This window comes from Salvelinus fontinalis, chromosome 10, assembly GCF_029448725.1.
Source record: "Salvelinus fontinalis isolate EN_2023a chromosome 10, ASM2944872v1, whole genome shotgun sequence".
Lineage (NCBI taxonomy): Eukaryota > Metazoa > Chordata > Actinopteri > Salmoniformes > Salmonidae > Salvelinus > Salvelinus fontinalis.
The window spans coordinates 39237941-39253296 of NC_074674.1; the positions used below are offsets into that span (position 1 = coordinate 39237941).

At 43.2% G+C, this 15356-nt stretch overlaps 2 protein-coding genes across 10 annotated transcripts in view; both read left to right on the forward strand.

Annotated features, from left to right (window-relative positions):
• Window positions 1-6008: 6008 nt before the first annotated feature.
• synj1 (synaptojanin 1) overlaps window positions 6009-15356 on the forward strand; it is a 132582-nt gene continuing 123234 nt past the window's right edge. For 8 of the 9 annotated variants that reach the window (XM_055936786.1, XM_055936793.1, XM_055936791.1 and 5 more), the window contains exon 1: window positions 6009-6110. The gene's annotated coding sequence lies outside the window, so the exon portion shown is untranslated. The other variant, XM_055936788.1, reaches the window with a different exon arrangement.
• LOC129863291 (uncharacterized) lies at window positions 11384-12190 on the forward strand. Its single transcript, XM_055935178.1, has one exon. The coding sequence runs from the start codon at window positions 11384-11386 to the stop codon at window positions 12188-12190; it is 807 nt and encodes a 268-aa protein (XP_055791153.1).

Here is a 15356-nt window from a genome sequence, read left to right on the forward strand (position 1 = left end):
CAGTAGAGCATCATTAGCTATGGCCAGAGCTTCTGTCAGTCATATAAAAGGTACAGTATGAGGGTTCTTTTGAACATATACTGTATAGCAAAACAGGTTCCCTCAGGAATGTGTTGTTGTATTAGTTTTAAATGTTAATTATTTAACGAAAAGATAACATTAAAAGGGAACGAATTCACTTGTGTGAAATCACCTCTTCCAATTCTCTTCGTGTTGCTGTTTTACGTTTTTCTTCTTCAGTTAATTAAATTTTCCTTTATCAAAACATATCCATAACTTTATGTAATAACAATTAATAATGTCACATTTGTAAGCAATTTACGGTAACGTATGAGAGAGCGTGTCTTTGCGACATTACGTTTGAACGTACCCTACCTCAACGGACTCAATAAACAGGGTTTGTGCAATTTGGGATCCTTGGGACGTCTCTACTCCATTGAAGTTGACGTTTAAAATGTTAAGGTTAGGGTAAGGTTAGCGTTAGGTAAGGGTTAGGTAAGGGTTAGGTAAGTTTTTAAAAATTATTTCTGTAAAAATGCTCATATCTAATGATATACCCCCATATCACATACTCACTAACTGAAAACATAACGTGAAAAGTTGGTCTGTTTCAGGCATGTCTTTGGCCACAGTCGTGTGGGTCAAACAAAAACACCCCAACGATTGGTTTACAAATAGTGCCTCCCACAATGCAGGTGATGTCTGCATGGTGCAGTCGGTGAGAAGCAACTGCAGCTACTTGAAGGTGATATGTTTCCTTCTCTGTGGCCAACGTGAGTAAGACATTTAAACGTGTTAACCCTCGCAAGGCTGCCGGCCCAGACGGCATCCCTAGCCGCGTCCTCAGAGCTTGCGCAGACCAACTGGCTGGAGTGTTTGCAGACATATTCAACCTCAGGAGTCTGAAGAAATGTGGCTTTTCACCTAAAACCCTCACAAACTTCTACAGATGCACAATTGAGAGGATCCTGTCGGACTGCATCACCGTCTGGTACGGCAACTGCACTGCCCATAACCGCAGGGCTCTCCAGAGGGTGGTGCAGTCTGCACAACGCATCACCGGGGGCAAACTACCTGCCCTCCAGGACACCTACACCACCCGATGTCACAGGAAGGCCAAAAAGATAATCAAGGACAACAATCACCCGAGCCATTGCCTGTTCACCTTGCTACCATCCAGAAGGCGAGGTCAGTACAGGTGCATCAAAGCTGGGACCGAGAGACTGAAAAACAGCTTCTATCTCAAGGCCATCAGACTGTTACACAGCCATCACTAACTCAGAGAGGCTGCTGCCAACATACAGACTTGAAATCATTGGCCACTTTAATAAATGGATCACTAGTCACTTTAATAATGCCACTTTAATAATGTTTACATATCTTGCATTACTCATCTCATATGTATATACTGTATTTTATTACCATCTATTGCATCTTGCCTATGCCGCTCTGTCATCGCTCATCCATATATTTATATGTATATATTCTTATTCCATTCCTTTACTTAGATTTGTGTGTATTAGGTAGTTGTTGTGGAATTGCTAGATTACTTGTTAGATATTACTACACTGTCGGGAACTAGAAGCACAAGCATTTCGGGACACTCGCAATAACATCTGCTAACCATGTGTATGTGACCAATAACGTCTGCTAACCATGTGTATGTGACCAAAACATCTGCTAACCATGTGTATGTGACCAATAACGTCTGCTAACCATGTGTATGTGACCAATAACGTCTGCTAACCATGTGTATGTGACCAAAACATCTGCTAACCATGTGTATGTGACCAATAACATCTGCTAACCATGTCTATGTGACCGATAACATCTGCTAACCATGTGTATGTGACCAATAGGATTTAATTTGTAATGAATCAATGTATAAACAGGTCATCAAAATAAAGGGTTTTCACAGGATAATAGCTCCATCCACAATGCAGCCGATGGCTGCAGAATGAAGTTGGTGACGAGCAACTGCAGAAACGTACAGTCGACTGCAGTCAAAACGTCATGGCCTTTGATCACATGATTTATGTAAAGTTCATGCTGATGACATGTACTGTAGGTGTAACAGATGTCCCACGAAGACAAGAAGACGGGTCTCGACACCGGTGTAACAGATGTCCCACGAAGACAAGAAGACGGGTCTCGACACCGGTGTAACAGATGTCCCACGAAGACGGGTCTCGACACCAGTGTAACAGATGTCCCACGAAGACAAGAAGACGGGTCTCGACACCGGTGTAACAGATGTCCCACGAAGACAAGAAGACGGGTCTCGACACCGGTGTAACAGATGTCCCACGAAGACAAGAAGACGGGTCTTGACACCGCTGTAACAGATGTCCCACGAAGACGGGTCTCGACACCGGTGTAATAGATGTCCCACGAAGACAAGAAGACGGGTCTCGACACCGGTGTAACAGATGTCCCACGAAGACAAGGAGACGGGTCTCGACACCGGTGTAACAGATGTCCCACGAAGACAAGAAGACGGGTCTCGACACCAGTGTAACAGATGTGAAGTTACTTCGTAACTCTCATGGTTGTGTTTTTAAAGAAAGGACTGCCCAGCCAGCTACACTCTGGTGTTGAATATTTTTTCAGTGTTTTACAAATTTTCCAACTCGAGAATAAATCACTTTTCTCCCGGGTAACCCGGTATTTCCCGCCAAAAACCAGAAGTGTCATTCAAAAGCAGTATAAAGCATATAAATATGTCTGGATTTGATTAGAGCTTTGATCAGAATGAAAATTCAAACCTGATGCTACCTGAGTTTGAGCCATAAATGAAATACATTTTATGAGTCCTACATTAACGACATTTAATGAGCCCAAGCGGCTAAAAAGCCCAGATGATTGTGTTGTTATCCAATACATATATGATGTAGGCAACTACACAAACGACAGAAAAACATAAAAGCCCATAGATGTAGCTAGTTATATGCTCTCTTGGGTAAATAAATGAAACTAGCTCCAGTAGGCTAATCTTTTTGAGTGTTAACTGTATTACTGTACTCCATTATATTATTCTGTAGTATATGGACTGGAATTACGCACCTAGTTCAAACAAAATGATAAAGCAGAAGAGAACATGTGATTCTGGTGCAGCACATGTGGCCTACAAAGTTACAAGTATAGGTTAGCGAATTTGATTAAAAAAATTATATAATAGGGCTTAATTGTATACTTAGTAGGCTGACACATTTTTTAAAAACCTTTATTTAACTAGGCAAGTCAGTTAAGAACAAATTCTTATTTTCAATGATGGCCTAGGAACATTGGGTTAACTGCCTTGTTCAGGGGCAGAACGACACATTTGTACCTTGTCAGCTCGGGGGAATCGATCGGTTACTGGCCCAACGCTCTAACCACTAGGCTACCTGCCGCCCCACATACATACCTTTCATAATATTTCCCCTAATGTTACTAGCCTACCTCCTTTTTCTGTCTATTGTTGCTTAAAACCTTCTTCGCTTTCAACAGTTAAATGATAATGACATCCTTGAATAAAATAGGACTAGAATTAGATGCAGAAGGCTTTCACTTCTCTATATGAAGATGGAATGGTTATGGGTCTGAATTAATAACTGTTAAAGTCTACCACCATCTGAATGGTTATGGGTCTGAATTAATAACTGCTATAGTCTACCACCATCTGAATGGGTCTGAATTAATAACTACTATAGTCTACCACCATCTGAATGGTTATGGGTCTGAATTAATAACTGCTATAGCCTACCACCATCTGAATGGTTATGGGTCTGAATTAATAACTACTATAGTCTACCACCATCTGAATGGTTATGGGTCTGAATTAATAACTGCTATAGTCTACCACCATCTGAATGGGTCTGAATTAATAACTGTTATAGTCTACCATCATCTGAATGGTTATGGGTCTGAATTAATAACTGCTATAGCCTACCACCATCTGAATGGGTCTGAATTAATAACTGTTATAGTCTACCACCATCTGAATGGTTATGGGTCTGAATAAATAACTGCTATAGTCTACCACCATCTGAATGGTTATGGGTCTGAATAAATAACTGCTATAGTCTACCACCATCTGAATGGTTATGGGTCTGAATTAATAACTGCTATAGCCTACCACCATCTGAATGGTTATGGGTCTGAATTAATAACTACTATAGTCTACCACCATCTGAATGGTTATGGGTCTGAATTAATAACTGTTATAGTCTACCACCATCTGAATGGTTATGGGTCTGAATTAATAACTGCTATAGTCTACCACCATCTGAATGGGTCTGAATTAATAACTGTTATAGCCTACCACCATCTGAATGGTTATGGGTCTGAATTAATAACTGCTATAGCCTACCACCATCTGAATGGGTCTGAATTAATAACTGTTATAGTCTACCACCATCTGAATGGTTATGGGTCTGAATAAATAACTGCTATAGTCTACCACCATCTGAATGGTTATGGGTCTGAATAAATAACTGCTATAGTCTACCACCATCTGAATGGTTATGGGTCTGAATAAATAACTGCTATAGTCTACCACCATCTGAATGGGTCTGAATTAATAACTGCTATAGTCTACCACCATCTGAATGGGTCTGGGTCTGAATTAATAACTGCTATAGTCTACCACCATCTGAATGGGTCTGAATTAATAACTGTTATAGTCTACCACCATCTGAATGGGTCTGATTTAATAACTGCTATATTCTACCACCATCTGAATGGTTATGGGTCTGAATTAATAACTGTTATAGTCTACCACCATCTGAATGGTTATGGGTCTGAATTAATAACTGCTATAGTCTACCACCATCTGAATGGTTATGGGTCTGAATTAATAACTGCTATAGCCTACCACCATCTGAATGGTTCTGAATTAATAACTGTTATAGTCTACCACCATCTGAATGGTTATGGGTCTGAATTAATAACTGTTATAGTCTACCACCATCTGAATGGTTATGGGTCTGAATTAATAACTGTTATAGTCTACCACCATCTGAATGGTTATGGGTCTGAATAAATAACTGCTATAGTCTACCACCATCTGAATGGTTATGGGTCTGAATAAATAACTGCTATAGTCTACCACCATCTGAATGGTTATGGGTCTGAATTAATAACTGCTATAGTCTACCACCATCTGAATGGGTCTGAATTAATAACTGCTATAGTCTACCACCATCTGAATGGGTCTGATTTAATAACTGCTATAGTCTACCACCATCTGAATGGGTCTGAATTAATAACTGCTATAGTCTACAGACATCTGAATGGATTTATCAGTGGTGACTGTGTTACCTAGCCTCAGTGCAGTGGGCAGCTGGGAGGAGGTGCTCTTGTTCTCCATGGACAGATGTTCTGAAAGAGCTGCAAAACTTGGACCCGGTTACAGAGATTACATGTATCTACTTGCACATCATCATCTGCTCATTTATCACTCCAGTGTTAATCTGCTAAATTGTAATTCTTCGCTACTATGGCTTATTTATTGCCATACCTCCTCATGCCTTTTGCACACACTGTATATAGACTTTCTTTTTTTCTCTACTGTGTCATTGATTGTGTATTGTGTTATTGGCTTGTTTATTGTTTATTCCATGTGTAACTCTGTGTTGTTGTCTGTGTCACACTGCTTTGCTTTATCTTGGCCAGGTCGCAGTTGTAAATGAGAACTTGTTCTCAACTAGCCTGGTTAAATAAAGGTGAAATAAATAAAAATATATATAAAAAAAATAAAAAAAACATGGTTTCCATGTGTTGATGACATTCCATTTACACGGTTCCAGACATTATTATGAGCCATCCTCCCCTCTGCAGCCTGGATAGGGCTAAGTAGTGGAAAAGTGTGATGTTTTAATTATTGTAAGGTAGGGCAATTCCCCCCTTTTCTGTCACAAAGTGTAATGAATTCACCCTCCAGAACAGTAGGCGGAAACACAGGGCTAGATATGAGAAATAGGTTAACACCGGTCTCACACTCCAGGACAGTAGGTGGTGGTATTTTCACCTTTCATTTGGATGCGATCTGCCAATACAAATTTTAAGAAAAAAGAAGAAGAAGACGGGCCGGGGGGACTGTGAGACGCAAAACCCGGCGGGGAGAAACGGTAAGAGGTTTAGCAAATTTACATTTTCCTACGGTGTATGAAACAACGATTATTACCTAAGAAGAACAACAATATATAACGGTTGAACAACAATATTCAGTCTGCAGTTTGGTTGCTCGGAGCGTGTCAGTTAGCTAACCTTTGCTCAAGGAAATCGACCATTCAAAGCGATGGATGAATACGAGGAAATAGCTAACGTTAGCCTTCCTTAGCTGGTGATTTTGACTAGCTACATAAGCTGTCATGCGCAAGAGGAACATTTGGATATTATTTGCAGCAATTTGTTAAATTAAATCAGGTAATGTGAGCTGCCGATGTGATTACTAGCTAAGTAAATCCATCCGGCGTGAATTCCCACCGCGCCTAACGTTAGCTACTCTAGTTAACGTTAGCTAGCTGCTCACCTAATCATCCCCAAGCCAAGGAAAACCAAGTCGTACATTTTTCGTGACAAGAGGTGTCCGCTATTGAAATCTAAAGGGGGGGCTGTCATCTTCGCAATGCAGCAACTAGGCAAAGATCAAAATACCGATCTGTCGTGGTGCACTGGAATAGGAAAGAGCTGCGCATCTTGGGCACACAGTTGGTGAGGCTAGACACAAGTCGTGACTGACTCGATAGATTTAGTTGTTGTTGGTCTTTCCTTCTCGGCCTAGTCGTTGGTAACCTCCAGGTATCTTGCGGACTGCAGCCTTGGCAATTAATCTACCTTGTTATTAAATACGCCTACACTGTATATGTCGCAATGTGTCACTCATTATTGCAGTATTTTGGAAGTCATTGGTAATAAGATGTTGTACTAGCGGTACGTAGCTAATGGTTGTTTTTGTCGGTATTCAACTTTGGGAGTCAACATAGCGACGGCCAGTAAGCTCATGTTTATCAATAGGGCTGGGTAGGGATTGTGATCCCTATCCACGGCCTGTGATCACTATCCAAGGCTGGCAGCATCGCTGTGTGATGTCTGATAGCAGCGTTGTATGGCCCTGCGGCACCAGGATATTGCAGATGCACACACTGTCAATGTTTTTTTTTTTTTACAGCAAGGTGTGGTGATGAGTGACAGTTCCAAAAAAAAAAAGAGTGGGGAAGAAGAGGAACAAATAACCTTTGACTTAACACACACACTGAACGACCTCCGGGCGCTGGTATAGAGCTCTTCCATATAAATCTGAGAGCGGCTTCTAGTTTTGTGCCAACATCCTATCAAACTGCTCAACTCTTGAAGTTTGTCTTTATTTGTATTGTAAATATGTGTATATATATCAGGGTTTCCGTTATGAAAATGTGGCGCCGGACATTTGACCGGCAACTTTTTTTAATTTTTAATTTTATTTACTGTACATTTGAGAAATGTACCGTACCCATGTGCATTTGGGTGTGTAACCTGATTAGGGTGTCCTCCCACGGTGCTCAGAATAACAGAAATTACATTTTAGATTATGGTAATTCATTTTTACAGAACATGTAAGTCTAGGATGCAATGACGTGTGTCCTTTACCGCACACTTTGAAGATGTTCGGAGCGGCAGATAGCCTAGTGGTTAGAGTGTAGAGGCGGCAGGTAGCCTAGTGGTTAGAGTGTAGAGGCGGCAGGTAGCCTAGTGGTTAGAGTGTAGAGGCGGCAGGTAGCCTAGTGGTTAGAGTGCAGAGGCGGCAGGTAGCCTAGTGGTTAGAGTGTAGAGGTGGCAGGTAGCCTAGTGGTTAGAGTGTAGAGGCGGCAGGTAGCCTAGTGGTTAGAGTGTAGAGGTGGCAGGTAGCCTAGTGGTTAGAGTGTAGAGGCGGCAGGTAGCCTAGTGGTTAGAGTGTAGAGGCGGCAGGTAGCCTAGTGGTTAGAGTGTAGAGGCGGCAGGTAGCCTAGTGGTTAGAGTGTAGAGGTGGCAGGTAGCCTAGTGGTTAGAGTGTAGAGGCGGCAGGTAGCCTAGTGGTTAGAGTGTAGAGGCGGCAGGTAGCCTAGTGGTTAGAGTGTTGGGCCAGTAACCAGCAGGTAGCCTAGTGGTTAGAGCATTGGGCTAGTAACCAGCAGGTAGCCTAGTGGTTAGAGCATTGGGCCAGTAACCAGCAGGTAGCCTAGTGATTAGAGCGTTGGGCCAGTAACCAGCAGGTAGCCTAGTGGTTAGAGTGTAGAGGCGGCAGGTAGCCTAGTGGTTAGAGCGTTGGACCAGTAACCAGCAGGTAGCCTAGTGGTTAGAGCATTGGACCAGTAACCAGCAGGTAGCCTAGTGGTTAGAGCGTTGGACCAGTAACCAGCAGGTAGCCTACTGGTTAGAGTGTTGGGCCAGTAACCAGCAGGTAGCCTAATGGTTAGAGCGTTGGGCCAGTAACCAGCAGGTAGCCTAGTGGTTAGAGCGTTGGGCCAGTAACCAGCAGGTAGCCTAGTGGTTAGAGCGTTGGGCCAGTAACCAGCAGGTAGCCTAATGGTTAGAGCGTTGGGCCAGTAACCAGCAGGTAGCCTAGTGGTTAGAGCGTTGGGCCAGTAACCAGCAGGTAGCCTAGTGGTTAGAGCGTTGGGCCAGTAACCAGCAGGTAGCTTAGTGGTTAGAGCATTGGACCAGTAACCAGCAGGTAGCCTAGTGGTTAGAGCGTTGGACCAGTAACCAGCAGGTAGCCTAGTGGTTAGAGCATTGGACCAGTAACCAGCAGGTAGCCTAGTGGTTAGAGCGTTGGACCAGTAACCAGCAGGTAGCCTAGTGTTTAGAGCGTTGGGCCAGTAACCGAAAGGTTGCAAGATCGAATCCCCGAGCTGACAAGGTAAAAATCTGTCGTTCTGCCCCTGAACAAGGCAGTTAACCCACTGTTCCTAGGCCGTCATTGTAAATAAGAATTTGTTCTTAACTGACTTGCCTAATTAAATAAAGGTAAAATATATATATTTTTTAGTATAACTATCCACATTTTACTTTTCCTCAGCCGTAACGAACAGCAAAATCACTAGCTTATGCATTGGGTTGAGCGTGAGTTTCAAGTTTGGGGAAGGTGCATTTTCACCATAAAAATGCACCTCTTTATAATAAAGCTTCACATGCATCATAGCATTTGCAGACTTATGTAAAATAGCCTACTATTCGTAATATGATGAGTAGATTGTCATAATATAACTCGATCACTGTTAGCAAAAAAAAGACCACTTGGCTGAGTGCGTATAGTGTAGAGGCCTTGGCTATAGCCTGTATCAGATACGTGTCTTTATTTGCATGGGGGGGGGGGGGGGGGGCGGAACACACTTCGTGCTATTCTGATACACTTTTTTAAATACGACAAATTACAGGGTAGCTTACTCTGCAAACAACCAATAACAGCAAAGTTGTACATAATAATAGGCCTATGAGAAGGGGAGACAGAGTTCGGTCCGTCTAAACTGGAGGAGGAAAATTATTGTCCAAAAACCAACTTTTAACTGACTCGATAGTGATAGTGAGTATGCGCAGTGCTCATTAATAGAGGATATTACTGATGCTCTCCGTTGGTGCCATTAAGATCGGCTATAGGTCTACTGTTGTTCGCTAAACTAAAAGACAGATTTTATTATTTTCATTGTCTTCTCTTTAGCCATTTGCTTTGCAAATTATGTTTTGGCGTGATTTAATTTTGTAATATTGCGATATGTATGACTGGGCACTCAACTTTTCACTGACAGTCGCAACTCATCAATCATCTATGTGGTATTTGTAGAGGGCGCTGGCCAAATTGCGCTGGCTGCCTTTCCTTCCGATTGTAGGCTAGGGTAAGCTAATGATTCTCTGTTGATTGTAGGCTAGGGTAAGCTAATGATTCTATGTTGATTGTAGGCTAAGGTAAGCTAATGATTCTCTGTTGATTGTAGGCTAGGGTAAGCTAATGATTCTCTGTTGATTGTAGGCTAGGGTAAGCTAATGATTCTCTGTTGATTGTAGGCTAGGGTAAGCTAATGATTCTTTGTTGATTGTAGGCTAGGGTAAGCTAATGATTCTCTGTTGATTGTAGGCTAGGGTAAGCTAATGATTCTCTGTTGATTGTAGGCTAGGGTAAGCTAATGATTCTCTGTTGATTGTAGGCTAGGGTAAGCTAATGATTCTCTGTTGATTGTAGGCTAGGGTAAGCTAATGATTCTCTGTTGCCAAATTGTGCTTTAGTAGCCTATTTTCAATGATTTTAAAAATACATTTCTGTATAGACAGGGGTAGGCTAATTAGGCTATATATATATTTTGGCAATTTATGTCAATCTACGACCCTCCCCTATACCCAAAACAATAATGAAAACATAAAGTGGATAGCAGAGAACATGCCTACCCTGACTCCTAGAACAGACCAGACCCTTAGATATACACTTAGCACTGCATCAATCGATCATCTTATTTACGGTCCGATTGAGAGAAAAAAATAGCCTTTTTATAAACGTATTTCATGCAGTTCTACATCATTTTACATGACTGGAGACAAGCAGAAACTTAAAAAAACAAAAACAATCCACAACAGCATGACGACGAATGAGCGCATGCTGGAGCACAGGAGACATTTTGATTTCTATACAGGCTATAAAAAGAGAACAATCTAAGTTTGGAACAATGATAAAGTTGTTTATCAACTCTAAACATTTAGCGCAACAGGAACCAGTTACAACTGAAATATCTGGTCATCAATGAATTACCGAAAAATACTTTAGATTTTTTCTTTTTAACACAGCGGACGCATATCTTCAGCAGGGACGCCTATATTCACTTGTAACTTCATTTGGAAAACTTATATTTTTCTAATTTAATGTATTTTATTCCATGATATTGTTGTTACAAAATAGATTTGTGTTGACTGTGATCAGGACATGTGAATATAAGAACATATGCTAGGCTAAATGAACAAACTAGGCATGCATAGCTCACTGCATGATCCTCAAACCAAAGACTGGCCAAACTCCTGGTTATAAAAGTCAATTCAAAGGCGCTTTAGAGTGACCGTATAAACTAATAAGGCATTTCTTGTCTCTATTAATTTTATTTAGTTTTATACAGCCTGTTGAAATGTTCAATATCAAATGATAGTGACAGAATTACACATTTACTTCCTTATCAAAGTAAATGTTTTCTCTTCTCGGCTATAGAAGGTTGTAGCGCGGACTCTCAATATCATAGAGACAAACCAAATATATCCCATAATGCATCGGAGTCACGTCTTTCCACGGCATTTTACAGCTTGTTTCTAACATAAAGCGTTGCGGACTAAAGCATTGTTATAGATCGCTTTATATAATCAGGTCCATTTCATTATTTTCAATCTTAAGCTAACAGGGGTTATGCCTATGCTTTTAGCCATTTACCCTAACACCCTCAGCATACCCCCTCGATATACCGTCAGCATACCCCCTCGATATACCCTCAGCATACCCCCTCGATATACCCTCAGCGTACCCCCTCGATATACCCTCAGCGTACCCCCTCGATATACCCTCAGCGTACCCCCTCGATATACCCTCAGCGTACCCCCTCGATATACCCTCAGCGTACCCCCTCGATATACCCTCAGCGTACCCCCTCGATATACCCTCAGCGTACCCCCTCGATATACCCTCAGCGTACCCCCTCGATATACCCTCAGCGTACCCCCTCGATATACCCTCAGCGTACCCCCTCGATATACCCTCAGCGTACCCCCTCGATATACCCTCAGCGTACCCCCTCGATATACCCTCAGCGTACCCCCTCGATATACCCTCAGCGTACCCCCTCGATATACCCTCAGCGTACCCCCTCGATATACCCTCAGCGTACCCCCTCGATATACCCTCAGCGTACCCCCTCGATATACCCTCAGCGTACCCCCTCGATATACCCTCAGCGTACCCCCTCGATATACCCTCAGCGTACCCCCTCGATATACCCTCAGCGTACCCCCTCGATATACCCTCAGCGTACCCCCTCGATATACCCTCAGCGTACCCCCTCGATATACCCTCAGCGTACCCCCTCGATATACCCTCAGCGTACCCCCTCGATATAGCCTCAGCGTACCCCCTCGATATAGCCTCAGCGTACCCCCTCGATATACCCTCAGCGTACCCCCTCGATATACCCTCAGCGTACCCCCTCAATTCGAGCCCTGGTTTTAACTCCTGGTTGCAGTTGTAAGTTAGAACTAGTTCTCAACTAGCCTACCTGGTTAAATAAAGGTGAAATAAAAAAATACTTGACACACCAAGCCCTTCACTGACACTTAGCTATTTAAAGGGGTGCATGGTGATTGTGTCAGCCAGTTCCTTCAATCTATGGATAGTAAACTATCATTTTTGTCTGTCAGACAGGTAGGCATACCTCTTGTTTCTTGAATAGAAAGAAATAGGCTCCAACACAAAGCCCTCTTAATTAGCCTAAAGTCAAATCGAAATGAAGATTGTTTAAATAAATTAGGCCTTTTTCGAATTAGCTTTGCATTCAGCACCAATGCGCTGTCCATCCCCGCGGCTGCTGCTCCACAGTGATGTAAGTTATGTAAATGACTGTAATATGGTTTATTGTAAGGTCAATAATGCTGACGAATAGCTTCATTATGGGCAATCGAAACATTTGGTTTTTATTCAAATCTATTATAGCAGTAGCAAGCTTAACGCTGGTCCTCATCTTCGTGCTCTCCCTCTCTAACTGAATGGCACATCAGTAGGACCTAGTCCTCCCTCTCTAACTGAATGGGACATCAGTAGGACCTAGTCCTCCCTCTCTAACTGAACGGGACATCAGTAGGACCTAGTCCTCCCTCTCTAACTGAACAGGACATCAGTAGGACCTAGTCTTCCCTCTAACTTAACAGGACATCAGTAGGACCTAGTCTTCCCTCTCTAACTGAATGGCACATCAGTAGGACCTAGTCCTCCCTCTCTAACTGAATGGGACATCAGTAGGACCTAGTCCTCCCTCTCTAACTGAATGGCACATCAGTAGGACCTAGTCCTCCCTCTCTAACTGAATGGGACATCAGTAGGACCTAGTCCTCCCTCTCTAACTGAATGGGACATCAGTAGGACCTAGTCCTCCCTCTCTAACTGAACAGGACATCAGTAGGACCTAGTCTTCCCTCTAACTTAACAGGACATCAGTAGGGCCTAGTCCTCCCTCTCTAACAGGACATCAGTAGGACCTAGTCCTCCCTCTCTAAATGAATGGGACATAAGTAGGACCTAGTCCTCCCTCTCTAACTGAACGGGACATCAGTAGGACCTAGTCCTCCCTCTCTAACTGAACAGGACATCAGTAGGACCTAGTCCTCCCTCTCTAACTGAACAGGACATCAGTAGGACCTAGTCCTCCCTCTCTAACTGAACAGGACATCAGTAGGACCTAGTCCTCCCTCTCTAACTGAACAGGACATCAGTAGGACCTAGTCCTCCCTCTCTAACTGAACAGGACATCAGTAGGACCTAGTCCTTCCCCTATACCTGAACGGGACATCAGTAGGACCTAGTCCTCCCTCTCTAACTGAACAGGACATCGGTAGGACCTAGTCCCCCCTCTCTAACAGGACATCAGTAGGGCCTAGTCCTCCCTCTCTAACTGAACAGGACATCGGTAGGACCTAGTCCCCCCTCTCTAACTGAACGGGACATCGGTAGGACCTAGTCCTCCCTCTCTAACTGAACAGGACATCAGTAGGACCTAGTCCTCCCTCTCTAACTGAACGGGACATCGGTAGGACCTAGTCCCCCCTCTCTAACAGGACATCAGTAGGGCCTAGTCCTCCCTCTCTAACTGAACAGGACATCAGTAGGACCTAGTCCTCCCTCTCTAACTGAACAGGACATCAGTAGGACCTAGTCCTCCCTCTCTAACTGAACAGGACATCAGTAGGACCTAGTCCTCCCTCTCTAACTGAACAGGACATCAGTAGGACCTAGTCCTCCCTCTCTAACTGAACAGGACATCAGTAGGACCTAGTCCTTCCCCTATAACTGAACAGGACATCAGTAGGACCTAGTCCTCCCTCTCTAACTGAACAGGACATCGGTAGGACCTAGTCCCCCCTCTCTAACTGAACGGGACATCGGTAGGACCTAGTCCTCCCACTCTAACTGAACAGGACATCAGTAGGACCTAGTCCTCCCTCTCTAACTGAACGGGACATCGGTAGGACCTAGTCCCCCCTCTCTAACAGGACATCAGTAGGGCCTAGTCCTCCCTCTCTAACTGAACAGGACATCGGTAGGACCTAGTCCCCCCTCTCTAACTGAACGGGACATCGATAGGACCTAGTCCTCCCTCTCTAACTGAACAGGACATCAGTAGGACCTAGTCCTCCCTCTCTAACTGAACGGGACATCGGTAGGACCTAGTCCCCCCTCTCTAACAGGACATCAGTAGGGCCTAGTCCTCCCTCTCTAACTGAACAGGACATCAGTAGGACCTAGTCCTCCCTCTCTAACTGAACAGGACATCAGTAGGACCTAGTCCTCCCTCTCTAACTGAACAGGACATCAGTAGGACCTAGTCCTCCCTCTCTAACTGAACAGGACATCAGTAGGACCTAGTCCTCCCTCTCTAACTGAACAGGACATCAGTAGGACCTAGTCCTCCCTCTCTAACTGAACAGGACATCAGTAGGACATAGTCCTCCCTCTAACTGAATGGGACATCAGTAGGACCTAGTACACGGGCACAGATATTGCCTTTTTTTAGGACAAATACATTTGTATTTTTTGGAAGAAGCATTTGACCTGCCGCTTGAAGTGCCACATACAGCCATTAGTTAGGGTTTACATCAGCAGGAGCAGGCCAGGGCTTATGATTGGGACAGCCTATCCATTGTAGTGTGTAATGCAGTGTAGGCTAAACCATTTTTAAGGGATAGATCAGCTTTAATATTGCAGATTGTGGCTTCCATCAGTATAATTGTCTGCGGCCATTTTTTTATCTAAAAAAATATATATATTTCCTTTATTGTCCCCTATCCCCACCACCCCTCCCCTAATTGGAGTAAACTAATGGACAACAACACTTAGGCTCCTACTTCCTGCTTATAGACTGTACATACTATACACATTTTACGGACACTGTATGTTTTACATTTGTTATCTTGTTGTTTTTAGTCCCACCCTTCAGCTCCATTCAACTCCTCCCATCTATCTCTGAACACCATCCATTTTTAGATTTCTATTTGCCATATATTTTTTCCCCGCTGTGATGTTTCACAAAAGTTCTGAACCTTTTTATTCTCGTAGTTTCTACAGATTGTAAATTAAAGATAAACATTGTAAATGAAAGATAAACATTTTTGCTAAGAGTATTATT